The sequence below is a fragment of the Planococcus citri genome, chromosome 1 (assembly GCF_950023065.1).
Source record: "Planococcus citri chromosome 1, ihPlaCitr1.1, whole genome shotgun sequence".
NCBI lineage: Eukaryota > Metazoa > Arthropoda > Insecta > Hemiptera > Pseudococcidae > Planococcus > Planococcus citri.
The window spans coordinates 66365381-66392841 of NC_088677.1; the positions used below are offsets into that span (position 1 = coordinate 66365381).

The 27461-nt window shown below is 37.1% G+C and overlaps 4 protein-coding genes across 5 annotated transcripts; all 4 read right to left on the reverse strand.

Annotated features, from left to right (window-relative positions):
• Positions 1-1569: 1569 nt before the first annotated feature.
• Positions 1570-4478, reverse strand: LOC135841700 (probable cytochrome P450 6a13). 2 transcript variants are annotated; one of them, XM_065358829.1, is made up of 6 exons: positions 3870-4468; positions 3503-3779; positions 3128-3405; positions 2298-2519; positions 1946-2197; positions 1570-1855 (listed from the first exon to the last, which is right to left on the reverse strand). In XM_065358829.1, exons 1-6 carry the CDS (start codon positions 4240-4242, stop codon positions 1692-1694), a joined length of 1566 nt encoding a protein of 521 aa, XP_065214901.1. In that variant the 5' UTR covers positions 4243-4468; the 3' UTR covers positions 1570-1691. The 2 variants fall into 2 exon arrangements, with proteins under 2 accessions (XP_065214901.1, XP_065214908.1); XM_065358836.1 differs by having other exon boundaries at positions 1738-1868; positions 3870-4478.
• A 5242-nt stretch (positions 4479-9720) lies between these two features.
• Positions 9721-11536, reverse strand: LOC135841789 (acyl-CoA Delta-9 desaturase-like). Its single transcript, XM_065358982.1, has one exon. It carries the CDS (start codon positions 11229-11231, stop codon positions 10143-10145), a length of 1089 nt encoding a protein of 362 aa, XP_065215054.1. The 5' UTR covers positions 11232-11536; the 3' UTR covers positions 9721-10142.
• A 2709-nt stretch (positions 11537-14245) lies between these two features.
• LOC135841807 (acyl-CoA Delta-9 desaturase-like) lies at positions 14246-16128 on the reverse strand. Its single transcript, XM_065359005.1, has one exon. It carries the CDS (start codon positions 15177-15179, stop codon positions 14397-14399), a length of 783 nt encoding a protein of 260 aa, XP_065215077.1. The 5' UTR covers positions 15180-16128; the 3' UTR covers positions 14246-14396.
• Positions 16129-16355: 227 nt separating this feature from the next.
• On the reverse strand, positions 16356-27406 carry LOC135836062 (mucin-4-like). The gene is made up of 8 exons (XM_065350649.1): positions 23349-27406; positions 23086-23283; positions 18395-18808; positions 18039-18315; positions 17675-17949; positions 17046-17267; positions 16708-16959; positions 16356-16623 (listed from the first exon to the last, which is right to left on the reverse strand). Exons 1-8 carry the CDS (start codon positions 27265-27267, stop codon positions 16460-16462), a joined length of 5721 nt encoding a protein of 1906 aa, XP_065206721.1. The 5' UTR covers positions 27268-27406; the 3' UTR covers positions 16356-16459.
• Between the last annotated feature and the right edge of the window lie 55 nt (positions 27407-27461).

The window sequence follows — 27461 nt, forward strand, 5'->3', positions numbered from 1 at the left end:
GAAGTATGGAGGAAATGCTGAGAGCTGTAGACATTGAGTGATCTTTGAAGAGGGTGAGATGGATTATTTGCAACAGTTGTTAAGAATTTGTTTGTCATGAGAATTTTCCTAAAATCAGGAGGAAGCTCTGCAGCTTCACAATAAATACTATCAATTGGAGACGAATAGAGAGCACCTATGCAGATACGCAAAGAGGAATTTTGAACAGTTTTGAGAATGTTAGTAGTTTTATTTGACAGGTTTGTAAAGCATGGACTTCCATATTCAATTTTACTACGTATCAGAGCTTTGTACAAGTGAAGTAATAGTTGGCGTGATGGGTTATACTTTGGATTTTTAACAATTTTTAGTAAATTTAGACGTTTGTTAAGTTGAGCTTTTATGTTGAGAAAATGAGGCGTCCAAGTAAGTTTTTTAAACAAAAATATTGAATACCTAATTTTAAATGTTCAAAAACTATGGTTTTATACACTTGACAAAAAATTTGAATTGGTTCTGTTACAAGGTTGGGACTGAAATCCAAAATCAAAAATTCCCAATTTTTTTTCTATTTTTTTTTAGCTTTTTGAGCTTTGAAATCAAATTCATAAACAGAATGAAATATTTTTGATTTCGCATGAGTGTACTTACATAGTTAGTGCGGAAGCTTCAGAAAATTTACAATTTGTGAGGTACAAAAAAATTATTTTTCAATGAATAAGAAATTTCAATGCCAAAAAAAAACTTTTTTTTTGTTGGAAAATTTCAAGCAAGTAAAGCAACATTACCTACTTTCGATGTGGAAAGTACATTTTTCTACTCTCTAACTTTGATTGGAGAAAAGAAAAGGATAATGATTTGACCCGAGAGAAGCGAGGCCAAAAAATTTTGAAAATTTATATCTAATAATTCATGAAGTAAAAATCCAATTTCTTTCCAACTTTTTTCAACTCACCCAATTTTTCTAAATAATTAACAACTTTTCACCTGTTTTTTTTTGTCTGGAGGGGGAGGGGATCCCCCTCCTGTTCGGCACGTCGTCGTCTCTATATTTAATTTTTTGATTGTTTTATTGACCTTTTCTCATGTTATAAAAGTTTCTAGGTTCTACTCCCTCCAGTGTTAATTTTTTGATTTCAATTTTCATGCATGAATATTGATGAAAATATTTGCAAAAATGAAAATTTTTGGTTACTTTTTTGGTGAAAAAAGGTTACTAGGTAAAGTTGTTGTTTTTTTATTGAAAAATATCTATATCGGTGGGATGCCTGGATCTGTAAAATATCGAACTCAGGAGATTTTGTGGGATACCTTGAAATGAACTTTTCCTCCTTTTTTTGTCTGAATTCAACTGAAGAAATCTGAAATTAAATTTTTATTATTTACTCTTCAATACCTAACTACGCCTTTTTCTTCGTTAAATTGATGTCTGATTACCTTAAAAACAATTTTTTATTTTCCTATCTACTTTTTTTGGTGTTTACAGAAAAATCGAATTCAATGAAGAGAAGTTACGAAGACCTCATTCATGAGTAAGTAGGCTAAGTACGAGTAATTTTCATTATTTGTTACGAATATTTAATTATTAGGTACATGATATATATATTTATATTACAAAAAATTGTACATAAAACTCGAAATCAACCGAGTAGTGAGAAATGCAGATATAATTCAGTTGTAGCGATGTGCATGTATTCTGAATGACATTATTTTTAAATTTTCTTGCACCTTAATCTGATTCCTCCTTTAATGTCTATTGTCAATATTCCATGGGCAAATTCTACGGGAAGTTTCATTTTCGAAGACAAAGTGTAGCAGAAATCTTTCAGTAAAATAATGGCGCCGACTTTGATTTGCATTTCAGCAAAACGTTTACCTATCGAATAAATCTGATTTATAAGTATCATTTGTATCTTAAAACCTACCAATTTGATAATAATCATTATTTATTTAAATTAAAACGCACCTATACATATTCTGGGTCCCTCGCCGAAAGGTAAATACGTATAATTTGGTCGTTTGGATTGAGCTTCTTCGGTAAAATGCTCTGGATAAAATTCGTAAGGTTTTTCGTAGTATTTTGTGTCGTGATGAATCCCCAGTACGGGAATTACAATGGATGTTCCTTCAGCTAGGACTATGTTCGAGTCAGGTATTTCATACGTTTTGGTGCAGTGCCTGGCTAGAAATCCGCAGATAGGGTATTTTCGGAGAGTTTCTGCGAAACATTCGAAGACTTTTAGCAATGTTCTCGGATGTTCGAGTAAAATATTATAATGAATTAAAACGCTAATAACTACACCTATATAGTTACTCACCGGCTACTACCATATCCAAATATCTCATCTCTTGAAGCGTTTCGTAAGTCAATTGGTTATTGTTGTTTTCTAAAACGGTTCTTATTTCTTGCCTCAGTCTATCTTGAATATGTTGATGTTGAGCTAATTCTAGCAGCATGAAGCTCAGTGTGCTTGAAGTTGATTCGAAATTAGCGAGAAAGAATTGAAATGTTTGAGCTGCCATTAATTCTGGAGTCATTTCTGTAATGAAACATCAATTAATTTACTTAGTGAAGCTGTAGCGACAGGGATGGTGATCACGGGTCAGGGATGCGGGTTCTTAATATTAGGGATCAGGATCAAGGATCGGGTTGAAGGTTTAAAGCTTTTAGAGTGCAACTAGTGCTAGCTCAAATTTTTATGATAAATATAAAAGTTGGACAGTCATTTTAAAAATAGGAAAAAAATTACACTTGAAAATTTTCTTTTCAAAAAATTATGTAATTTCCAAAATGAAATTTGATCACTCTTGATGTCCTCCTGAATGATGGCACAAGATCTTCTAGTTCGGATATTATTTTTTTTAAAAAGAGTAAATGGATTGTTCAACATTTTTAAAATTTAGGGCTTTGAATCAAGTTTGCCCCTTTAATTTTCATAAGGGGCTGTTTGTCATAATAACATTTTTTTGTTCGCTCACTCGAGTGCTATGTGTTGTGGGCATCATTTTAAATGATTCAAGCATTAGGTATCTTATTTTTAATGATTTTTTAATTTTGCGAAGCATGTGGCATTGTGGCTCCATCAATTCGTTAAGATAGGCAACTATTGCGTCATAAAAAAGTAGATTCAATTAATTACATACTAACCTATGTGAGCATTGGTGCAGTATTTTCCGTCAATTTGATTCAAAAATTGGTGGGAATCAGCTTGGGCTTGTTCATCTTGCGATTTCTGCGAGTTTGTTTCATTTTTAAGATGTATGAGTTGATCGAGAAAATCGCCTCGAACAATTTTATGTTGCTCGCGACACTCGACGATTTCTTGCACTTTATCTACGAAGAAACTTTGTACGATGGTGTCGACGATTACTTTTTTTGAAAGTTTCGTCAAAAAAGGAAACACTTTTCGTATAATTGATTTGTAACTGCAAAAAGTATAAAATGAATTTCTGTTCAATAGTCTGCTGAAATCTACGCGAATTTTGGTCAATTGATTTGTTTTTCTTTAGATTACATACTTACGTGAATTTGGAATTCGATGATCTATTTCCCATCTTTACGAATACTGAATCCGGATTCTCGAGTGAATTTATTTCCAGGCCGAAAGCGCAGCTTCCGATTACATCGATGGAAAAACGGGAACATACGTCTTTAATGAAGAATTCGTCTTTGTCGGTCATCTCTTCTATTATCGAATGTAATTTTGTGCCGTATTGTTTTACTAAAGGAAACATCCTTTTCATTTTGCTAGAAGTAAAGGTACTGGTGAGTTTGATCCTGAGGGTTTTCCACTCATCGCCTAATATGAAATGCATACGAACAAGGAACAAAACAGACGATTATAAAAGTGATAGGTACACCACATTATGAGATGATTATTTACACCTACCTTTCAAAAAGAGTAAATTCCTGCTGAGTATATCCGTGTGTAGATCTCGTTTGGTTCCGCGATCGTGAAAATGATCGAAGTCTTTGATTAAGATTTTTTTCACCAATTCAATATCTCTGATTAGTAACATTTTTCTTTCTCCTACATATACGCCACCGAATCGATGAGGTTCCAGTTTCTTGTACAGTTCAAAATGAATCACAGATAGAGATTTTCTCATCAAGATCCATCCAGCCACGTTACCAAAAATTGGTAAAGGTTTGATGTATGGAATACCATTTCGTTCGAAGTAAGAAAAACTATTTCGAAATCGATGATACAAAAAGACGAACGAAAAGAAAATCACACAAATTATGACTTCGATTGTATTCATCGCGAAATTTTTTGTGTTATGGTTAGCACAGTTCGATTGCAATGAATAATTCGTGTGTTACGTTTATTGAATCGAGAACAAAACCAACTTTGTTTATAAAAATACTTTGAAAAATAATAATTTAGAGCGCGACTCGAAAGTAGCCAAATATTTATAAACTACATAGTTGGTAAGCCACAAAATATCGACTTAAGTATCAAATGTTCCTCGAGTTACAAAGTTGTTGCAAATATTTGGCTACTAAGAAGGGGGTGGAATCAGTGGCCGCTATCTTTGTTAACCGAACTACATATCATATAGATACATAACTATCTATAGCTTATTATATTCTCTTGATAAGATAAGTTATACATGTGCAAGAACAGCGGATCTCCTCGGTGATATTGCATGATGTCATGCCATTGCAATGCTTACTGGGTTCTATGTTTCTGTTTACATTTCAATTCCGGGTGATAAAGATGGTCGACCACATGAATGACCAATCAGATTACAATTCGCAACGCAAAAATTAATAATTTAGTTGACAACAATTTTTTTTCTTTTCTCAAAGTCATCAAACGACTCCTTTTGCTGATATACTATTTTCTCATTTTTGTTTAAAATACGTTTACGTTTCTAGGACATTATCTCCCGCTCGCTAGAAGATTCAATTCAGATGCGTCAGTCGATATATGCTTGAAATTATGATAGGGTTTAGATTAGAGTGAAACAAAGTAAATAAATCGCAGATTCTGATTTTTCGCTCACTATTTGTCTGACTCGCTTCCATTTTTTTTCATGCGTATTGAAAAGTTTAACCTACTCGAAGGTTTTCTTCATCTTAATTTTTTAGAGTACCTATGTAAATAGGCTAAATAGCGATGAAGTGCAATTAATTTTTGATGATTTATCTCAGATTTAGAATTTTTGTTTAATTTTGGTGCTTCAGTTCATTGTTTGATTTTCCCTCGTGTAACTATCTTGAGTGGGATACTCACAATGAATTTATTTTTAAAACCTATTTGTACTTAAATAAATAGATTATATGTAAAGATGATAATGAAGTGTCTTTAGGTGGAAGGTAAATTGAAATATATTTTTTTAGTGGGGTGCACCATTTTCTACGATAAGCTATTAGGGTGTCAGGTGAGTGGATGTCAAAACTTCAGGTTTGGATATAACTGGGTACGACTAGAAGAAAACATTAGATGGACAGTTTCCTATCTTTGAAATTTAAGAAGAAACCGAGCTTTGAAAAAACATTGAGATAAACGTAAGTATTTTTGACCTGCGGAATGGATGTAGTACTTACTTTGGAAAATGAATAAATTTTGTCATTATGAATTTTTGCCTATTTTAAAAGAAAAAAAATATTTCTAGCCCCTTCAATTTTAATGTTAGGCAAAAATTCATAATGACAAAAGTTGTTTATTTTCCCAAGTACGTACTACCCATTCTCAAGGTTAAAAATACGTTTTTCTCTATTTTTTTCTTTTAAAATATTTCTGGCACCTTCAAGTTTGATGTCTAACAAGGGAACCTCTTGAGATGTCCGCCTCCGATTTGAACGGGACTGCGATTTTTGAAAAGAGCATGTTTTAAAACCCTCAAATCCAAATTTTCAGCTGCCCAAATTCATTTTTCGATTTTTGGCGAATTATTGAAAATCCTAAATTGACTAGGTATTTTGGTGATTTATGCTTTTTTTAAAAAAAAGTACGTACTTAATCAGTAAAAATGTTCAAAATAAGTCTTAAAACTGATATTAACCCCCCAAATCCAAATTTCGCCATTTCCAGCCATTCTGGAGCCTCCAGCGGTACTTTTCAATTTCTCCAGAATTTTGAATTTGCTCCAGAAGGCGTGAATATGAAGTTGGGCAGCTAAAAATCGAGTTGTGTGTTATACTCGATCTGTTTGACGAGTTTATCTACATTTAAGTCGGTTTTCGGAGGGACACCTCAAGAGTGGTTTTTTGACCAGCTTTTTTCTAAACACGTAAGAAATCCAAAAAAAATCAAAATTTTACCGTTTGTGAGGAAATTTTTTGAAATTTGCGCGAATTGGTGTATTTCGTCCACAACAAACCCCCCCTAAGGCCGAGTTCCGCCATTTCCAGCCATTCTGGAGCCTCCAGCACGATTTTTAATTTGCTCCAGAAGGCGTGAATATGAAGTTGGGCAGCTAAAAATCGAGTTGTGTGTTATACTCGATCTGTTTAACGAGTTTACCCACATTTGAGTTGGTTTTGGGAGGGACACCTCAAGAGTGGTTTTTTGACCCGTTTTGAAAATAAATTGTCAAAAAACCACTCTTGAGGTGTCCCTCCCAAAACCAACTCAAATGTGGGTAAACTCGTTAAACAGATCGAGTATAACACACAACTCGATTTTTAGCTGCCCAACTTCATATTCACGCCTTCTGGAGAAATTGAAAAGTAGCGCTGGGGAGGCTCCAGAATGGCTGGAAATGGCGAAATTCGGATTTGGGGGGTTAATATCAATTTTGAACATTTTTACTGATCCAGTACGTAATTTTGTTTAAAAAAAGCATAAATCACCAAAATAGTCAATTTAGGACTTTCAAAAATTCGCCAAAAATCGAAAAATGAACTTGGGCTGCTGATAATTTGGATTTGGGGGTTTTAGAACATGCTCTTTCCAAAAATCGCGCTCCCGTTCAAATCGGAGGCGGACACCTCAAGAGGTTCCCTTGTAAGCTACATGTTATTGGATGTTTTGGATTTTTTATGAGACATTTTAAACTCTAGCCACTCAGGGAATTTGCACAAAATCCATGATTTTTTTTGACTCGCTCCCCTAATACACGCACAATCACTAGAATGGATTACCAACAAAAAAAAGTCGGCGGATTTTGACCAAATTCAGCAGAGACCTTCATTTTGAGTTGGAAGTTGATCAGAAAAAAATTCAGGTTGGAGGTATCTCTAGCAGGGTATCTAACAGGTTCCTAGTAAAAGTAGTGAAAGTAGTGAAAGCAGTGAAAAAGTGGTGATTTTAAGTGAAAGTAGTGAGAAAGCGGTGAATTTAGTCAAAAAGGTAGTGAAAAAAATATGAAAAAATTCATACTCAAAACATAGACCTTCAAATTGTTGAAAAAAAAGTCTATTTTTGATGAAATTAAAAAATACGTAAGTATATGTAACTTTGTAGGTAATACAAATTTTCTCCCAATTTCGTTTTTTTTTTTTTTTTGAAAATTTTCCTGTGAAAAATTTGACTTTGTTGTTATTTTTTGTGTGTGTGGGAGGTGGGGGAGGGGGTGTCGAGTGGAGAGTTTTTTGAAAATTTGGTTGAAAAAAGGTAATGAAAAAGTAGTGATTTTTTCAACAAAAAAAATCCGTTAGATATCATGTTTAGAGTCTGGATGGAGGGATGGGCCCTCAAACTACCTAATACTCTTCAATTGCTTACTTCACTTCTTTTTCATTTTTCTGAGTTGAATTTGCCTTTGATTTCAAGGTTTACTTGAGAATATACACGTACTTAGTTACATACTTGAATCGGTGGGAACGGAAAGGGGCTAAGTCCATTTTCGCACTTTTCAGGAATAACAAAAAACTGATTTATTTGAAAATCAAAAATTTTTGATAAATATGCTTAAGGTCATTGAAAGAGGACCCCAAGACACAATTTTTAGCACTGTTTAGAAAAAAAATATTCACGTGCGCCGGCGCTGTTGCTGCCTAAACAAATGGGACTTAGACCCTTTCTGCACCCAATCGACAAAATTTCTTTTGAAATTGCTCGTGCACGAATAGGGCTTGATTCTACATCTAAGTACATCATTTAGACTGCTATCTCGTTTAAATTGACCAAAAACTCCCTGAGGTATCAGACTTTTTGCCGAAGTTGTTAATTTTTTCATCATTTTTTAGTTCAGAGATTAACTTAAATTTCAAAAAATGGTCTTCTCAAAAATGTTAGTTATTTTTCAAGGAATCAAAAAAATTTTACAAAAAAGTCATAAATGCTGACCCGCCCTTTTTCTGAGCCCAAATACCACTTTCCCGGCAGTTTTGCTGAAATCTGACATCACCAGTCGATCCGCCGTACTTTGAAACCCCTATATCCGTGAAAAAAAAATTTCCAAAAATGTGACTTGGTCCCTTTTTGCACCCACCTATTCAATTATAAAAATGTCTTACCACAATTTTGCACAGTAGGTATTCCCTTTTGCTTTTCAGAATTTATGCGAAAATCCGTTGAAGTGTGTATTTTTGATAATCGTTGAAAATTCAATTCAGATGCGTCCGTCGATGTCGATACGCTTGAAAATATGATAGGGAGAGGGACTACTTTAGATTAGACTGAAACAAATTTATAAATGAATCACAGATTAGGTATGATTTTTTGCTCACTATTTGTCTGACTCGCTTCCATTTGTTCCACGCGTATTGAAAAGTTAAATCTACTCGAAGTTTTTCTTCATCTTCATTTCTAGAGGAACGTATAAATAGGCTAAATAGCAATGAAGTGCAAATATTTGATGATTTATCTCAGATTTAGAATTTTTCTTTAATTTTGGTGCTTCAGTTCGCTGTTTGATTTTCTGTCATGTATCTTAAGTAGGTATAGGATACTCACAATAAATCTTTGGCACGAAGATTTTAAAAATCTGTTTTGTACATTATAATTATTAAATTCCCCGTTCTATAGATAAGCCTGGGTACTTCATTTTATTCATCACTTCGCAAGTCAATTCATTTTCGTTGTTTTTCAACACATATCTAATCTCGCTGCTCTAAGCCTTTCTTGAACATATTGATTTTATGCTAATTACATCAACATAAAGCTCAGTTTGCAAATCGCTTATTAAGTATTGGATAAATAAATTCTGTTTTGAGAATTTTTTCTTCGCAAATATTTCGCATTAATTATGCCAAAATATTGAAATGAAAGGCATCGTTCCTGAAACTGGGGAATTATTTTGCAATGCAGTGGTGCCAATTTTTTGATCATTATTGTCAACTTGAAAAAATCGAAATTTCATTCGTTTTTGGCAATTTTTTTCCAATAATGACCAAAAAATTGGCACCACTGCGTTCCGAAATATTTTCCGAGTTTCAGGAATGATATGTTGTCTCTTTGAAGGTCTATTTTTTCCCTCCATGAAGCACCCCCAGAGCTAACCTTTTTTCTTACTTACTCTTAACCAAGGCTTTTTTTGTGGGTAACTTGGAGGGATGCAGTCTCTGCAAAGGAAAGTTCAAAAATGTCAAAAAATTGCCACAAAAACTAATAAAATGAAAGAATTTTTAAAAAATGAATACCTAAATTTTGGTAACTTTTTCAAAAAATTTTGACTTTTTTTAGGTCAAAATTATTCAAAATACAAAGTTGCTCTAAATCTACGATTCAGCATTAAAGATTTTACCTTAGTACCTACTTACCTTTTACTTGGATTAAAATGAAAGTTACTCTTTTATTATTTCCAAAAATATGTTTTTAAACAATAAAAAATAATTAACGTATAAGTACTTTTATTTTATTCTCAAAGCACATTGACAGGGGAAGGGGGATTTGAAAATCGAGGACTTACTACTTCAATTTAGCGCCCCCCCCCCAATTAAGGAAATACAAAAAACCTACTTTCAACTAAAAATGGTCTCTTTTGAATTTGGTCGAAATGCATCGACATTTTTTCGGCGATCGACCCTAATACACGTAGCTTACACACGATTCATGTCATCTTGGGCTTCGCTTGAAATTTTTCATCTACATACGTTGCATCAAAATACTTATCACTTTTTTTGAAAAATTCACGGAGTTATTATGGAATGAAATTTAAAAATTAAAAGAATCCATACATCAAGACGTTATAACTTGTTTTTTATTTTTTGACTATCAATCCGTAATATACTGGTAGTACTGTAACGCTTCAGCCCTGAATTATCTATCTTATTCCGTTTTCGTTTCCAGCTTTTTACTTGATTTACAAACTGGATGAGTACCATCGCCACGTTTTTGTGTAACAGTCCGGATAAGTTCTTTCGACGGCTGTTTTAAATCATAGGCCCAACCAATTTTAGCAAAAACGTCAATTAATAATGTTGTCAAACCTATTTCAACTATGTAATTACCATACTCAGCAGATTTGTAATCTGCTGGAAAAGTATGATGATAGTTGTGCCAGCCGTCACCGCCACTCAACAAAGACACGATGACATTATCGGCCGGAGCAATATCTTTGTCGTAAGGACGATTTCCAAACATATGAGCGAAACTGTTAAGACCCCAGGTAATGTTTAAAGAAACCACGTACCGCATAAAAATTTGTGATATGGTCGCCCAGTACCAAGACTCATCCCAAAAGTAGACAGGAATTACGAGTGGTATGAGGAACCCGATTACAAGTCTTAATACGTCAAAATGTTTCTCAATGAATTCAACAACAGGATCGGAAAGTACGTCACTCATGTCTATTGATTTTCCTTTTTGTAGGACGGCTGGGTGTCTTTTCATAGTCATCCAACCGATATGTGAAAACCAAAATCCTCGACTCGAGTTTACAGGATCTGCGTTTGTTTCTGAAAATTTATGGTGAATCCGATGATCTCTCACCCAATATAATATCGAGTATTGTCCAGACACCAAGTAGCATACTGATAGGATTATTCGTAGAGGAAGTTTCGCTTTGTAAGCTCTGTGAGACCATAATCTATGTACACCAGCAGCGACTCCGAAATTAGCTACCATTATTAGAAAACAGCTCCAAATACAAGTTACCTTCTTTTCTTTATATGGAAATGCGATGAAACCATACAGGGCTACGAGATGTAAAGTCACAAAAATATAAATGTTTTTCCATTTGATATCCTTTCTCTTTAGAAAATGTTGATTTATCATATCTTCGTATTCTGCGGCAGCCTTTTCTTCTTCTGTTTGTCCTTCAATACGTTCTTGAGGTTCTCGTGATGGAATTTGTGATTCATTTAAAAGTAAGAAATCTTCACTTTGATGATTAGACGTTGTCTTGTTTGTAACCATGGTACCTAGTACCTACTTTGTTTTGTTAGTTTGCTGGGTTTTGTTGTATATAGCGTGAGTAGATAATCTTTAAACCAACGCTTACGTTGCTATTACTTATTAGAATACTTCACTTCATTTTTTTTCAACGTCTAATTTAACCACTGCCTACAACAATACTTGCACATGTGTTCAATTTGAATGTACAATGAATGATGCCCACGATTATCTGAGCTTAATAGTCTTTTCTTACGGCGCGACGAAGTCGATAACACTTTCAAAATGCTACTGCACAAGTACCTTTTAATACAATAGATTTGTAAATTTACGTCAATAGGTACCTATCATTTGTGTCTTATCATTACTTCTAACATCTTAAATCATTGATATTGAGTACTACACGTAAGTAGGTACATATTTAATTCATACAACATACATCATTGTATCTCACGTTCCATGGCATGTGCACTGTAGGTACATGCTATTATGTACATGTATTGGGGTGGACCGAAAAAAAAGTCGACGGATTTCGACCAAATTCACCAGCGAAATGAAATGGACAAATTCTCTTCAAAACCTTCAATATATTGAATTAACATGAATGTGGATTCCATTCTACTGGAATCTTGGGTGAATCTACTATTTACGAAAGACGACCTTCATTTTTTACCACACGTTCACAAATTACATGAATGTCAAGTCTCTTCATATTTTAACCAAATTCACAATGGTATCATGTACCTATGCATGGAAATTAACTCGGATCCGTTTCCTTTCTTCGTGGTATTTTTTCATTTTAGGGATTTCTAACCAAGAAATTATCGAACACCTGACCATTAAATCTAAGGCTTTTTTGCGTATCTTATTAAAAAAAAATAATTATAAATACTTTTGTTTACTTACTTACAATATTTAATTTTTTGTTCATTTTCTGATCATTGATTTGTAAAAAAGTAATGTCATTTGAGATTAAAAAACACTCATGTATGTAAAAAAATTGAGTGGGTGGGGGGGGGGGGGTGGGTATATTCTGACGGGGGGACTTACATTTTTGGCTGCACAAATACAGAATAAATCCAATAATTTTGAGGAAAAATTCCAAGTGTTGAAGTCGGAGTTTTTTAAAACTGCAAAGCGATATAATTAAATTGAGGGGGAGGGGGTCCATTCAGATGGATGGAAGCCTCATTTTGATGCGGGGGCCTTACATGTTTGGTATGTACATTTGTACAAGCATCATACGAGTATATCCAATGATTTTGAGTAAAAGTTCTTAAAACAACATAAATCGTCCCCCCGGCCCCCACCCACCGAAATCGTCAATGAAAAATCGCTCTTCAAGAATACGCCCTCATCGCATCCCCGAGGGTGGATCGAAAAAAAAGTGAATGGATTTCGACCAAATTCAGCAGATACCTTCATTTTTGAGTCAACAGTTAGTTAGAAAAACATTTCAGCTGCAGAGGAATAAGAAGTACCTATCTCTGGAGGGGAGATCTGCGCCTTTAAAGAAAGGGAATTTTCGAAAGAAACATGATTTTTTGCTGCAGTTCCTGGCAACCTGGGTTGGGAAAAGTGGTCCAGTTCCTAATGAAAGTACATATTCAAGATTCTGCGTCGATCTATGCCATTGCTGTCAAAATCCAAGACCTCTTTACGGTTCTGCTGACAGTGCTGAGCGATTAAAAAATTTCAAATTGCTTATTTCTGTGTAAATCCGTGTTTCGAAAATTTCGTCTTCGCAAACATTTCAAAGGAAATGTTTTGGAATGCAGTGGTGCCAATTCATTATTGCCAACTTGGAGAAATCGAAAAAATTTCGTAAGTTTTTGGGTATATTTTTCTCGTTTTTGAAGCATTTACAAATTATGCAATGAATTTTTCAAGTATGAGGTGGTTAGGAGTACGATGTTTTTCGATAATCTGGTGTAGGTATTTGACAATGAAACTGATTTTGTGATAGCCCTCTCCCCCTCCCCTCCCTTCCCCTCCTAAGAAGAGTTGACGGGCAAAGGCAAAAATTAAAGTATTTCCTCAAAGATTATAATTTTTAATTTTGTAATTTTGAAGCAGTTTTCTGCATTTTTTAAATAATTTTCTTGTGTTTTGTCTTCTTCGTTGAATTCTCGTCTGACTACTTGAAAAGATGATTTTTTTATTTACCTACCTTTTATTCTTTGTGTTTGCAGAAAAGTCGAAGTCAATGAAGACTGAAGAGTCACGAAGACCTCATTCATGAGTAAGTGCATTTGTATTATTTGTTATTAATTTGATTAAATTTGCAATTGAATGAGTACACGGAAAAAAAAGTATGGATAATTTTTACTATTTCATACAGTAACCGGATCCCATTCAAAAATATTGTGATTTTTACTATGAGAATAGTAAATTTTACTATGAGATTAGTAAATTTTACTGTGAGAGTAATAAATTTTTACCTAATTTTAGATAAAATGTATTTTTTGGCTGAGTAAAAATCACTATTATTTTTGAATGGGATCCGGTTACTGTACTGAAATAGTAATTTTTATTAATTTTTTTTTTCCGTGTACACTCGAGTAATGTGATTTATTCTAATTAGTGAAAATAGGGATGGTATTAGCTATCTGCATTCGATGACTCTTAAGATTACCAAGGTAGAATAAGGGGTCATATTAATCGCTGTATCTGTGTTCACGATGTGTGCATTGATTCAAATAATCCTAATCACGACTTTTTTTCAATTGAACGGGCGAGGAGGGAAACCATCATAAAATATGAGCATTTGAATTAATTTTTGTAAATTTTGTGATAATTTTCACCAAGTTTGGGTAAGTACGAGTAGCTAGAAAATATACTCCAAATCGAGTTTGGTAAATTAGGATCACCTAACTTTGACCCATAAACTGTAAAAATTACAAAAATTTTCGCCCATCTTACTGAAAATCAAAGATAGTATAAAGTAAGTATCGGATGTTTGACCCACAAGCTTGTAGTTGTCCTTCTATGTGTATAAGGCATATAGGTACCTACTGTGAAATGAAACGTGAAAAGAATCAATCCATAAATTTTTTTATTTTTGACCTTATGCGTGTAGGTACAACTATGATAGTACATATTAAATTAGGTACGTAGTATTTGTACATTAGTAATCGAACACGTAGTATGAAAGCTTCATTCCTGGATTATCTTATTTTATTTTTATGCCTAGCTGTTACTAGATATTTTGTAAATCGCATGAGTCCCATCGCCGCGTTTTTGTGTAACAGCGCGAATATGTTCTTTCGGCGATTGTTTTAAATCATAAGCCCAACCAATTTTAGCAAAAACATCGATTAATAATGTTGTCAAACCAATGTCAACTATGTAATTACCGTATTCCGCAGTTCTGTAATCTGCTGGAAAAGTATGATGATAGTTGTGCCAGCCTTCACCGCCACTTAGAAAAGACATGATGAAGTTTTCCGCAGGAGCAATTGCCTTGTCGTAGGGACGATTTCCATACATATGAGCGAAACTGTTAACACCCCATGTAATGTTCAAAGAAAACACATACCGCATGAAAACTTGCGATATAATCGCCCAGTACCAAGACTCGTTCCAAAAGTATACAGGAATTACGAGCGGTATAAGGAACCCGAATACTATTCTCAATACTTCAAAATGTTTCTCACTGAATTCAACAACAGGATCTGAAATTACATCACTCATGTCTATTGATTTGCCTTTTTGTAGGACGGCTGGGTGTCTTTTCATAGTCAGCCATCCGATATGTGAGAACCAAAATCCTCGACTGGAGTTTACAGGATCTGCATTTGTTTCTGAGAATTTATGGTGAATCCGATGATCTCTCACCCAATATAATATCGAGTACTGTCCAGACACCAAGTAGCATACTGAAAGGATTATTCGTAGAGGAAGTTTCGCTTTGTAAGCTCTATGAGACCATAATCTATGTACACCAGCAGTGATTCCGAAATTGGCTACCATTATTAGGAAACAGCTCCAAATACACGTTAACTTCTTTTATTTATATGGGAATGCGATGAAACCATACAGGGCTACAAGATGTAAAATCACAAAAATATAAATGTTTTTCCATTTGATGTCCTTTCTCTTTAGAAAATGTTGATTTATCATATCTTCGTATTCTACGGCAGCCTTTTCTTCTTCTGTTTGTTCTTCATTACGTTCTTGAGGTTCTCGTGATGGAGTTTGTGATTCATTCAAAAGTAGGAATTCTTCAATTTGATGATTAGTTGTTGTCTTGTTCGTAACCATGGTATTTTTTTTTTTTTTCTAGTTTGCTGGACAATTTTATCGTATGCAGTTCTTTAAACCAGCACGCACGTTGTTATTACTTATTTTAATACTTCACTTCATTTTTTTTCAACGCTGAAATTAACCACTGCTTACAGCAATATTCTCACAATTCAATTGTAAAATGAATAATTACCTACGTTTTTCTGAGCTTAGTCTTTTCTTATGACGAAGTCGATAATACTTTCAAAAAGCTACCGCACAAGTACCTACTCAATACAAATCAAGTATTAAGAATCAAATGAATAGGATCAATGGATTTGTAAATTATACGTCAATATGTATCATTTTTGTCTTATCATAACCTCTAACATCTTGAATCATGGATAATGAGTTGAGTACTAAGTAGGCATTTAATACATTATTATAGTATACATCATTGTATCTGACGTCCTGTGGCATGTGCAATGTACATACATGGTGGATCGGAAAACTCAGCAGGTATCTTTATTTTGCGTTGAAAGTTTGTTAGAAAACATTTCAGCTCCAGAGGTAATCTGAGCTGCTAAGTGAGGAACTTTTATCAAGTCATAAAATCTTGTCGAAAATTATTGCATCGAAATATTACACAAAATTTAGTGAAACAAGTTTTGTAGTGAATAAAAATATTTGCTCCATTTGATGGCCCTTTTTGCTATCGTTATTACGATTTTTTTTTTCTTATTGATTTTTAAAAAATGTTTTCAAGAAGTGTTTTTGACAATTTTTTTTACTCATGTTGTTGAATTATTTTTGAAAAAAAAATCCAGTTTATATTCATTGGCTTGGTTGGAAATGAAGGGTTTGAGCTTTTTGAAAATTTTCATATTCCTAAATAATTTTTCTATTTGGTTAAGGAGTAAAATGTTTATTTCAAGATTTACTTGAGAAAATACACGTACCTACTTGATTATAAAAATATTCACTACATATTTATGTACCGCGATACCGCTACGTAATGACGTTTGTTTTCAAATTTGTTGACATCTTAATCTGATGCCTCCTTTGACATCATTTATGGTGACTCCGTGAGTAAATTCTGCGGGAAGTTTCATTTTCGGAGATAAAGTGTATGAAAAATCTTTCAGTAAGTTCACAACTCCCACTTTGATCTGCATTTTGGCAAAACGTTCACCTATTGAATGAATTTGATCAGTACCCAAATATCAGTCACCTCTCTATCTTGAAACATATCACTCAAATCGTCAACGTTACATACCTATGCATATTCTGGGTCCTTCGCCAAAAGGTAAATAAGCGTAGTTTGGTCGTTTGGATTGGGCTTCTTCTGTGAAATGTTCTGGGTAGAATTCGTATGGTTTTTCGTAGTATTTTGCGTCGTGATGGATTCCCAGTATGGAAATTATGATGGGCGTGCCTTCAGCTAGGACAATTTTTGAATCAGGTATTTTATACCCTTTGGTACATTCTCTGACTAGATTTCCAGTGATGGGATATTTTCGAAGAGTTTCTGTGAAGTTTTCGAAGAATTATTAAAAGTTAGTAATTTACGACTGTTGAGACTTTTGGATTAAATAATCTAATGATAATGCTCACCTGCTATAACCATATCCAAATATTTCATCTCTTTAAGAATCTCGTAAGTCAATTGGTTGTCGTTATTTTCGAGAACGCTTCTGATTTCTTGTCTAAGTTTGTCTTGTATGTGCGGATGTTGGGCTAATTCAAGCAGCATGAAGCTCAGTGTACTTGAAGAGGTCTCGAATCCGGCCACAAAGAATATGAAACTTTGTGCAGTCATTAATTCTGGTGTCATTTCTATAAGCGAAACATATAGGTAATTCAATGAGCTTACCTAAAATAAGTATGCATCATGAGATTCCCTTATAAAGGTCACAGATTGTTAGCGTATTATGAAGCATTTTTATCTGATTACATGCAGTAAATCGTACATTCTGATGAGCTTAGCGTCAATTAATTAGGCAATGAGTATGTAACCAGCTCAAGCTGGACGTCTTATCGGTTGCCTATTCACTAGTCCTTCAATTAAATTCATAAAATCATTAGACTGCCCCTTGAAACGTCTCAATCGGCAAACCTACTTGCATAGTAGATAATGTAGCTCATTATCAAATTAGAAAGGCATTATACTGCGTTAAAAACACCCAATATGTTAGATTCATCCCCCCCCCCAAAAAAAAAAATTATTAATACTTCTTACTGACCTACGTTATTGTTGGCGTGTTTTTCTCCAATTTGACCTAAAAACTTGTCCAAATCAGCTTGCCCTTGCTTATCTTGCGTCTTCTGCGAGTTTGTTTCGTTTTTAAGACTGATGAGTTGATCGAGAAAATCTCCTCTGACGATTTTATGTTGTTCACGATACTGGATGGTTTCTCGGACTAGATTTATGAAAAAGTTTTGTATGGTGGTATCGACTGCCAAGTTTTTTGAAAGTTTTGTCAAAAAAGGAAACACGTGTCGTATAATTGATTTGTAACTATATGAAACAGACAATGAATTTTGGTTTAATTTGCTGAAATCTTGGTGCAAATGTTAATTAGTTGAATAATTTGTTCTCTGATTTACTTGGACTTTGGACTGAGCACTCGGTTTCCAATCTTTCTGAATTCTGAATCCGGATTCTCGAGTGAATTTATCTCCAGTCCGAAAGCGCAGCTTCCGATTACATCGGTAGTGAAACGAGCACATGCATCTTTCACGAGGAACTCGTCTTTGTCGGCCATTTCTTCTAATATGGAATGTAATTTTCCACCACATTCTTTAACTAAAGGAAACATCACTTTCATTTTGCCTGAGGTGAAGGTGCTGGTGAGTTTGATTCTGAGATTTTTCCAGTCGTCGCCTGATGAATACATGAAATCACGAAAAAAGTATGAGATAAGTATAATGATATTGTCCTACCATTGCATCGGTTTACTTACCTCTCATCATGAATAAATTTCTGCTCAATATATCAACGTGTGGATCTCGTTTGATTCCGCGATCGCGAAAATAACCAAAGTCCTTGACCAAGATATTTTTCACTAGTTCAACATCTCTGATTAGGATCGTCCGTTTCCATCCTAAATATACTCCGCCGAACCGATGAGGTTCCAGTTGCTTGTATAATTCGAAATGTATCACTGGTAATGATTTCCGCATCAAAATCCATTCGGCAACGTTGCCAAAAAAGGGCACAGGTTTAACGTACGGGATACCATTTCGTTCGAAATAAGAGTAAATGTTTCTAAATAGGTAATATAAGTAAATAAACGAGAAGAAAATCGCGCAAATTATGAAATCGATCGTGTACATCGCGAAAAAGGTTTTTTTTTTTCTTTTTAGCTGCAACGTTCAGATTGTGAATAGTGTGGCTCGATATCGTAATAAACGTTCACAAATGACGAGAAGGTTTGTGTAAAATAATGAGATAGGCGATTAAAACATGAAGAATGCATCGTGAACGAATAATTTATAATTTCACAAAACTGTGTAATGTGATGTTAAATTACATATTATGTAGATAGGTAGCTGTAGTAATTAAATGTGTGGGGATTTATTATTCTGCGGGTCATATTTTATCTTTTATACTTCATGTTACGATACGTGTGGCTGTATTTTGTTTATTTGCTAATTCGAGCAGATAAGCTACGTATTTTGGACCAATTTGTTGATTTTTTACAAATTCGTCTGCCAAGAAAATTTCTTTTTCAGAATCACTGTAACTACCTTATGTGGCAAGAGTTTGATAATCAATTGACGATAACTTTTTTATGACGAGGTTATTTTTACGAATTTACGAATATTGATACAATGCGAGGAATTTTTCAATATATGTACGATGTGAATTTTTCAATTTAAAAAAAAAAAATTGAATCGTGGCATCGATTATTTAAAAATTGTTTGTTTTTTGGCTTCAATTAGCTTGAAATTGAAAAAAAAAGATTCTTTGTAATTTAATTAGTGCAAAAGTACTAGCAATTGATGAGAAATTTTCAAACCATTTCAACTATATGTTGCTATTTTGAATTACTTACCTACATATCTACCTTGTTGAGAGCATTTGCCACTGTGCCTCCTCCTCCCTTAGGATACAGGAATGAGCAGACGAATGAAATAATAATATTTTTATATTTGTGCTTCTGCAAAACGAAATGTTAATTTATAATATTGACCAAAGAATCTGGTTGGATTTAAATTTTCAAATTTTTTATTCGTAGTGATCGTGTCGGTAGTCATAAGCTTGTGAAAAAATGAAAATGATCAGAAACAATAGCGCAGCATTGAATCATATTCATCTTGGATTTGATACTTATCAACTTTTAAGAATATCACAGATTTTCTTGCATTTCAACCAAATCACTCCTTCGATATCGAGCAGTCCGAGCCCGTTTCTGCGTCAAATTTTTTCTAATTAATCCCCTTTTCAAGAAAAAACTTTCTCCTGCCTTTCAAACCATATTGGCCCTCTAGTAAAAGGAACCTCTCAAAAATGAAACTCATAAAAAATGAGAATTGATCAAAATAGGGAAATTTTTTTCAAAATATCTCATTTCCAAACCAAATCTACCCCCCCACCTCATTTTGCGAGTGTAATCATCTTGTAATCATAAACACGTATCCTCACCCCCCCCCCCCCCCGGAAAAATATTATACATAACCCTCTTTTCAGAAAGATCTCTTCGTTAGACCTCCAAATGATGTTGGCTCACGTCTTCTATGGAGCCACCCAAATTTGGAAAAAATAAAAAAAGATATAAAATTGATGTCTGTGGACATTTTTTGAGAGTTTTTCATCTCTGAGCAGAATACTTCTAAACAGGCCTTTTTTCCACTTCTTTTTCGAGATTTTTTCTCAATGTCTGCCTGTAGTAATATGCATCTATCAGTACTTTGTTAAGTACTCTGAGATATATTTTCAGAATGGCTCTTATCGATGTTTGTGGAATATTTTTGCGATTTTTTCGACTCCCACCTCAAAAAGTTTGGTTTTTATTCTTGAAAATTCCAAAAAATATGCTTTATTTTTGAAAATTGACGAAAATTTCTTCATTTTTGAAAATTTAATCCCTAATAATTTCAACTATTTCCTTCTCCCTCCCCCCTCAAGAAAAAAATTGAAAAAAAATCGATTTATCCAGGTCAAAATTCATCTAAATAATGTATCCTCTTTTAAAACCCTTCTCAGTGCCTTGAGGTACGTTGGTCTTTATTCTACGCCCCCGCCCTCGCCCCCACCACTTTTCGAAAAAATCAAGAATTCAACACCAAAATGGATAATTTTTTACTTATAAATTTCCAAAAGCTTTCGGCTTCGCGAACTTGAAAAATTTCAGAAATATGACCAAATCACTGAAAAAAATTCAAATCTTTTGCATTAAACCATCTCATATTTGAAAATTTGAAAATTATCCGGCATATTTGTTTCTGACCCCCACCCCTCTCCCGGAAGAAAAACTTGTTTGCATAAAATTGGCCAATTAGTTGGGAAAATCTGATTCAAAAATTTAAGAAAATTTCAATCTAACCCCCTCATTTTTGGAACAGTTTAAAAAATCGTTTAATATTTCTCAGCCGTTCAAAATGTCACCTTAAACAAGTTATCTGCATACTAATAGGTAATTATATCAGCAAGGTGTTATATTCGCCTATATTCGGCTCCGCTCCCCTCGCTCCGCTCGCCCATGTTCTAAATATTTGCCCATGTTCTCCTCGCTCCGCTCGCCTATGTTCGACTTTAATTATGTACTTACATTATAATTACTGTACTTACCTGGTATGTACTAATGTACTGAAATTCGATTCAGATTATTATGCATTTTATTTATTTCTAAGAGGTTTATGTAAGATACGTATTTAAGGGACTTGGGTGACAATAGGCCAGTATGTTAGGAGTATGTTATGTACGATACTGTACGGCATTTTTCTCTCCCTTTCCTATACCCAATAGCCCACTGCGCTATTATGCGAATTTCGCGATTCCTCACACTTGACACTTTAAGCCTTCTTGTTTCTTTCCTTTAAAAACACCTTTTTTGACATTTATTACACCTTTTGGTGGCCTGCTGCTAATTTATCGCGATTTTCCATTACAATTCAGCGGCCACCCAAATGTGAATTTCATGTAAAGTTTAAAAGGTTCTATTTTTAGAATACCTTTGAGTGAGATCGTCATATCGATGAGATCATACTCCGCCAGACTGGCACCACATTTTTTTTACCCATGTTTCTGCTCATTTTTCGACCCTTTTATTATAAATACTCGTAGATTCCCTACAAAATTGTCCAGTTCTGTCTCAGTTTTGTCAAGTTAGTCAGTCAGTGTCGAATCGCGAATCGCCGAAGTTCCTACTGTCAAAGTACAATTTTCAAGTTGTTGAAATCTTGAGTTTTACATAAGAAATCGAAACTTAGTTCAATTTTTTTCGGTTTCAATTATTTTTGTCCGTTGGTTAAAGTATTGCAATTTCGAGAACAGTAATATTTCGATACTTATTGAGCCAGAATATTTTATTTTAATTCGCATTTCAATTTTACTGTAATTTCGTGAGAAATCCGTCAAGCAACTTTGCATCTTCAATTTCGCCGTCGTTCCAGCTGCCAATTTTTGTCAATTCTATTTTTCTTACTCAGCCAATATTTATTTTAATAAAAATGAATCCGATGTTGTCGTAAGTTTATTATATTATTTACGCATGTATTATTTTAGAATTTTATTTATCTGATATATAAATTTGCATGATTAAAAATTATTTAAATTTTACCAATTTTATTTATTTTGACTCGGAGGAACTTAACAAAGGCTTTTTGTGGGGGGGGGGGGGGGGGTGCGGGGGAGGTGGCTGACGAAAGTTCGAATATATCAAAAAATTGCCATTAGAACTAAAAAATGAATGAATTTTAAAAAAATGAACAAAAATAAATTTTTATTACTTTTTCAAAGAATTTTGAAATTTGTTAGGCCAAAATTATCCAAAATAATACAAAATCTATCAAGGTTGCCACATCAAATCTTTTCTCACCCAAAATATGTACGTGAATTGGCAAAATTTCTGATCCCAAGAAACAGCCAACAAGCTCTTTCAACATAAAAAATCAGTTCATCCTTGGAAAAACTTCTCCCACTTGAATAGACTTGAAGAAGTCATCTTGACACGACTGAGAATTGGACACACCAAAATCACACATAACCACCTTTACCTAAAAGCCCCTAAGCCCTCATGTCAATTTTGCTCATCTGAACCCATATCTGTCCAACACCTACTATTCTATTGTCCCTATTTACACCAAGATCGATTATCTCTTCAAATAGATAAAAATTCTCTCTTAATTACTGACAACCCCAACGAAATAGAAAAATTTATTATTCTTATTGAAAAACACAACCTAACAAATTCAATATAATCTGACTGTTAGTAGGGAAACTATCGAATGAACTAAAAAAATACTCGAATTCATTTTCTACATTTTTAATACTCGAAAATCGCTGAAAGCGAGGTACAAAATTATATCTAACTGTTAACGAACTAAACTGTAATGTGACTTGACTAAAAACGAATAAACTACCCTAGAGGATCGGAGAAATAGGCTTTCAGCAGCCATACAAACGAGAGAATGAACTGGAGGTAATTACGCTCGGTAAAAACGCGTATTTCGCGTGAACATCCCGCCGCCGCGGCGCTGAAAGCGTCGGAAAACTCGGAAAAGTCCTTGAAATCGAGCTGGTCTCTTGAGTGGAGTGACCTGGGAGCCGAGGCGGTGAACTGAGCGTCGCGAACTCGAGGGAAAGGTCGCTGTCGTTTCTTTTTTGACTGGAAAAGCTTGGCGCCGTCTGCACGGACATGGGCAGAGGTCAATGACCTCTCAGTACGAGTTGAATGGGCGAACGGAGCCCCTAAAACAGCGGTGAAATGAAGAGTGAGTGTGAAATTGAATAGAGGCCTTCTGTGGCCAAATCTGGTGGTGAAACGGGTGCCATGCGGATTGAATGCGCTACAGAGAGCAGAGTGACGACTTGATCAAGAACAGCCATGAGGACTGAGGCGGACGAGTCAGCTGCTGTGCTGAGTAGATGCGGAGCAACATGAAGACTTGTGGAGGTCCAATCTGAAGTTGAGACGGAAGCTGGAGCGGCAGAAAACGCTGCAAAAAGCAGTGTCGCGAGCATGATGAGTACCGCCAAAATAGCTGAAGCTGAGAGCTCAGTGGAAGGGGATAACGTTGCTTTATTCTGCTTGATAGGTGGCATAAAAATAGCCGGATGCGCTAAAACGTGCTGATATGACGTAGTACCAAGTGCCGCCGCCGCTGAGGGCATCTCTTTCCTTGTCTGGTGATGTGCTGAAAATGTAGAGCGGTGCAACTGGGACTGCTTCAGCGAGAAGAGGAGCGGTAAGCTGAGAGGCGGAGCAGATGCCACTGCCGCCGCCGCTGCGAATGGATACGATGCTGTCTGATCGCTAGATGTGCTGCTATTCGATGTGGCGCTCATTGGAGCGGGTACGAGTGCGGCTTGCGCGGAGGATGACGTAGATGATGGGGAGGTGAGCAGGGTTGATGCTAAAACTGGCGCGTATTGCGCGGCTACTGACGTGATAAGTGCTGAACTGGAGGCGAAGACAGGCGCAGTAGTGGCGCTCTCTGGAGCGGAAACTGGCGCAGATGGCGCCAAACTAGCCGCAAAAACAGACGCAGCTAAAGCTGGCTTAGTGAGCGCCAAACTGGTTGCTGCTGATGCGCTCCTTGGAACGGGTACCGATGCGCATTGTGCAGCTACTGAGGCTGAGGACACTGGAACTGATGCAAAGGGCGCAGTGATGCTCACTTGAGCGGAGACTCGCGCCACTAGCTTGAAAACGGATGCGGAGGCAGGCGCCGCTGCAACTGGGACCAGCGTTGCGCATACTGATGCAGGTGGGGATAGCGCAAATGCTCGCGCGGATACAGATGCTACTACAATTGCTGAAGCTAGAAGCGCATACTGGAGCGCAGGAAGCGCTGAACTTGGCGTGGAAGGCGCGGAGCGTAGCATTGGAACGTTTGTCAAGGCTGAGAAGGCGCAAGAGGGATGCGCGATGCTGTGTTCGGAAGCGAGTTCATCGGTAGGTGTGAGACTGACTGCTGAAGCGGAGAAAATGCGCGACGAATGCGAGGTATGGCGCAAGGTTGTAGAAGTGGCTACTGGCAAAAATCTAGGAAACAAATGTGTTAAAAACTGGCGATGAATCTTTTTACAATTCGTTGCTGACTGAGCTGTGAAATCCGAAGATGTGGCAAATGCCATGTATAGCACTAGAGTTGTGCTTACGCTGGAGACAGCGAAGGGAGGCGCGTCAAATGCCGCCTGTGTCTTCACTGAGGATGAGTGAGAAGCTGGCTGTATGATAGGATGCGTTAAAGGTGCGGAACCAGGCGCCGCTGGATCCAAGGCAAACGTGGCTCGAGTAGGTGCGTGTCTGTGCGAAGCTGAGTGAACTGACGGCGCAGATGAGAGCGTGGAGGTCTTGGAAACGACCACCTGCAGATCTGAGGGCGATGTAGAAACTACTACGGACTCTGATGATAAATTGGCTGCGGCTATTGGCATCAGGAGTGCGTGTGAGCACTCTGATAGCACAGAAACGATGCTGTTAACTTCAAGATGCATTACAGATGCCGCCGCCGAAGCGGACGCTGCTGGCGCGGCTACTGGAGCGGAAATGATACCGGAAGCAATGTTGGCGAATGCGGCGATTGCTGTACTGGGTGCGGAGTAGTTATTCGAGCTGAGATGTGTGGGAAATGTGTCAGGTGCTGCCAAGAGAGGCGGATGCGCTGTTATTTGTGCCAGAGGCGCGTATGATTGCGCGAATGTGGCGGAAAGGATGCTCCATGGCGCGGTGCGCGGTGCCAATGTTGCCAACGAAGCTGACTCTGACTGCGGCGTTGTTACTGTTGTAGAGACGATGCTGTGTGGTACTGGATGAGCTGCGGATTTAGCCGACAATGCAGACATTGCTGGAGCAGTTACTGGCGCAGCTGTGATTGCAGATATGAGCGTTGGAGACGAGTTACTGGTGCTGGAAACTGTACTGGCGAATAATGAGACAGCCGCACTGCTGGCTAAGCGAACAGGTGTGCGGAGAGGCGCGGTGGATGCATCAGAAGCCACTATGTAAGGCAGATGCGTTGCTTTCTGGGTACTAAGAGCTACTACGTTCGATGACGCGTCGACTGGCGCAGTGATTGCGCGGCTAACTGGTGTCCTAGGTGCGGAAAGGGTTGCTGTGGCCGCCGCCGAAGCGGGCGCTTCCTGTGGTACTTCTAACGGAGATGTGAGCGCGGATATGAGCGCAGGAGGCGAGGTACGGATACCGGAAACTGTGCTGGTGAATGCGGAGATGATGCCTGGGTGGAGAGGTGTGCTAAACGTGTCTGATGCATCCAAGGTGACTGCGGTAACTGGTACAGGCACATGAAGCGCCGAAACGGGTGCAGTGCGCGCGGTGATTGGCCCATTGCACACTGGTACTGGTACTAGAGCAAAGAGTGCGGAAACTGACGCAGCATTCGCTGAAATTGACGCCGCCTGCGCTGAAAATTGCGCAGCAAACGTCAGAACTGGAGCCATGAACGCAGCTACTGGTTGCGCATCTTGCGCGGAGAATTTGGGAACTGGTACTGTGTGAGCGTTGATGAGCGCACCGTGCGCGGAGACTGAAACTGGGGTATAGAGCATGGAAACTAGCGGCGAGTGCGCGGAGGCAAGCGCATCACGCGCAAATACTGGAAACGGTGCAGAGAGTGCCGAAAGTGGAGCCGCAAGCTCGGTTACTGGTAGCGCATCTTGAAGAGGGATTTGTGGAACTGACACAGCCGCAGAGAGAGCTGGAACTGGTAAAGCGCGCGTGATCACGAGCGCATCATGCGTGGATACTGGTACTGGTGCTGAGAGTGCTGAAACTGGAGCCGCGGGTGCGCCTACTGGTAGCACAGCTCGCGCAGAGACTTCCAGAACTGGTAGAGGTGCAAGGAACTTTAGGAGTGACGGCGAGAACGTGTTCGTACGCTTGGCCGGAAGCTGAAGTAAAGGTACGGCCAGCTGAGTAGCTGGAAACTGAGTAAGTAGCGGCGCGAACGTATTGGAACACTTCGCTGGATTCTGTCGCAAGTATGGCGCGGATATTGATGAATATTCGGCCGGATTCTGAAGAGAGTATGGCGCGGACGTTAGCGAACATTCGGCCGGATTCTGTGGTAAAGAAACAGTTAACTGAGCAGTGGAATCTGTGCTGGAAACTGATGACTGCATACCACTAGCAGCTCCGATCTTGCTGGAAGTATTACGTTGCTCTAACTGAGGTACAGATGAGGCTGGCAGAGAAGCTGGATGCAATGATGCGGTTGGCGGAGATGCCAGAGACCAGTCTGCGGTGAAAGAAGCTACTGATAACGACGTAACTGCCGAGGTAGCTGGATACAGACTGGTGAACGTTTCACAGTGTTGTAGTGTGTGTGCTTTCTTGCAGCACGGACACACACACACGACTTGCTTCGAATTGCAGTTTTCTAACTGAGTAACTAATCTAGAAAAGGTACCTTCTAGTAATCGAGCATCTTCACCGGACTCGTTCTGGTCTTGCTGCCTAAGCTCTTCTGTGAGCTGCACAGCCCACTGGTATTTCTGTGTAAGGTGTACGATGCGGCGTTGAATCTCACGAGTAGTAGGAACGATATCTGGGTTCACTAACCATACGTGCGTAGCTACAAACGATGCTTTACTGTGGGCCCTGAGTCTTCGTATGCCTACAGGGTTACGGTTGTTTGGCAGTGCCATTACTAAAGATGTGCTGATAATGAATATCAGTGCTAAAGAGATTACTCACCACTGTGAGTATTACTAAACGAAACGAACGAACTGAACAAAGGTAAATATTACAAACTGAGATATTTGCAACATCTCAGAGGATGATGCAACACGAGGTAAAGATAACGAATAACGATCGCGAAGTGATACAAACTATCGCGAAC

What these genes read in the sequence shown, in the direction of transcription:
- LOC135841700 (XM_065358829.1), bottom strand. Translation starts at nt 4,242, where the DNA reads ATGAATACAATCGAAGTCATAATTTGTGTGATTTTCTTTTCGTTCGTC. An exon ending in TCATCGAATTCCAAATTCAC is followed by an intron (nt 3,406 to 3,502) that starts GTAAGTATGTAA and finishes TACTTTTTGCAG; the next exon opens with TTACAAATCAATTATACGAA. An exon ending in TTTGGATATGGTAGTAGCCG is followed by an intron (nt 2,198 to 2,297) that starts GTGAGTAACTAT and finishes AATGTTTCGCAG; the next exon opens with AAACTCTCCGAAAATACCCT.
- LOC135841789 (XM_065358982.1), bottom strand. Translation starts at nt 11,231, where the DNA reads ATGGTTACAAACAAGACAACGTCTAATCATCAAAGTGAAGATTTCTTA.
- LOC135841807 (XM_065359005.1), bottom strand. Translation starts at nt 15,179, where the DNA reads ATGGTAGCCAATTTCGGAATCACTGCTGGTGTACATAGATTATGGTCT.
- LOC135836062 (XM_065350649.1), bottom strand. Translation starts at nt 27,267, where the DNA reads ATGGCACTGCCAAACAACCGTAACCCTGTAGGCATACGAAGACTCAGG. An exon ending in AATACGCGTTTTTACCGAGC is followed by an intron (nt 18,809 to 23,085) that starts GTAATTACCTCC and finishes TATTCACAATCT; the next exon opens with GAACGTTGCAGCTAAAAAGA. An exon ending in AGGACCCAGAATATGCATAG is followed by an intron (nt 16,624 to 16,707) that starts GTATGTAACGTT and finishes TTCATTCAATAG; the next exon opens with GTGAACGTTTTGCCAAAATG.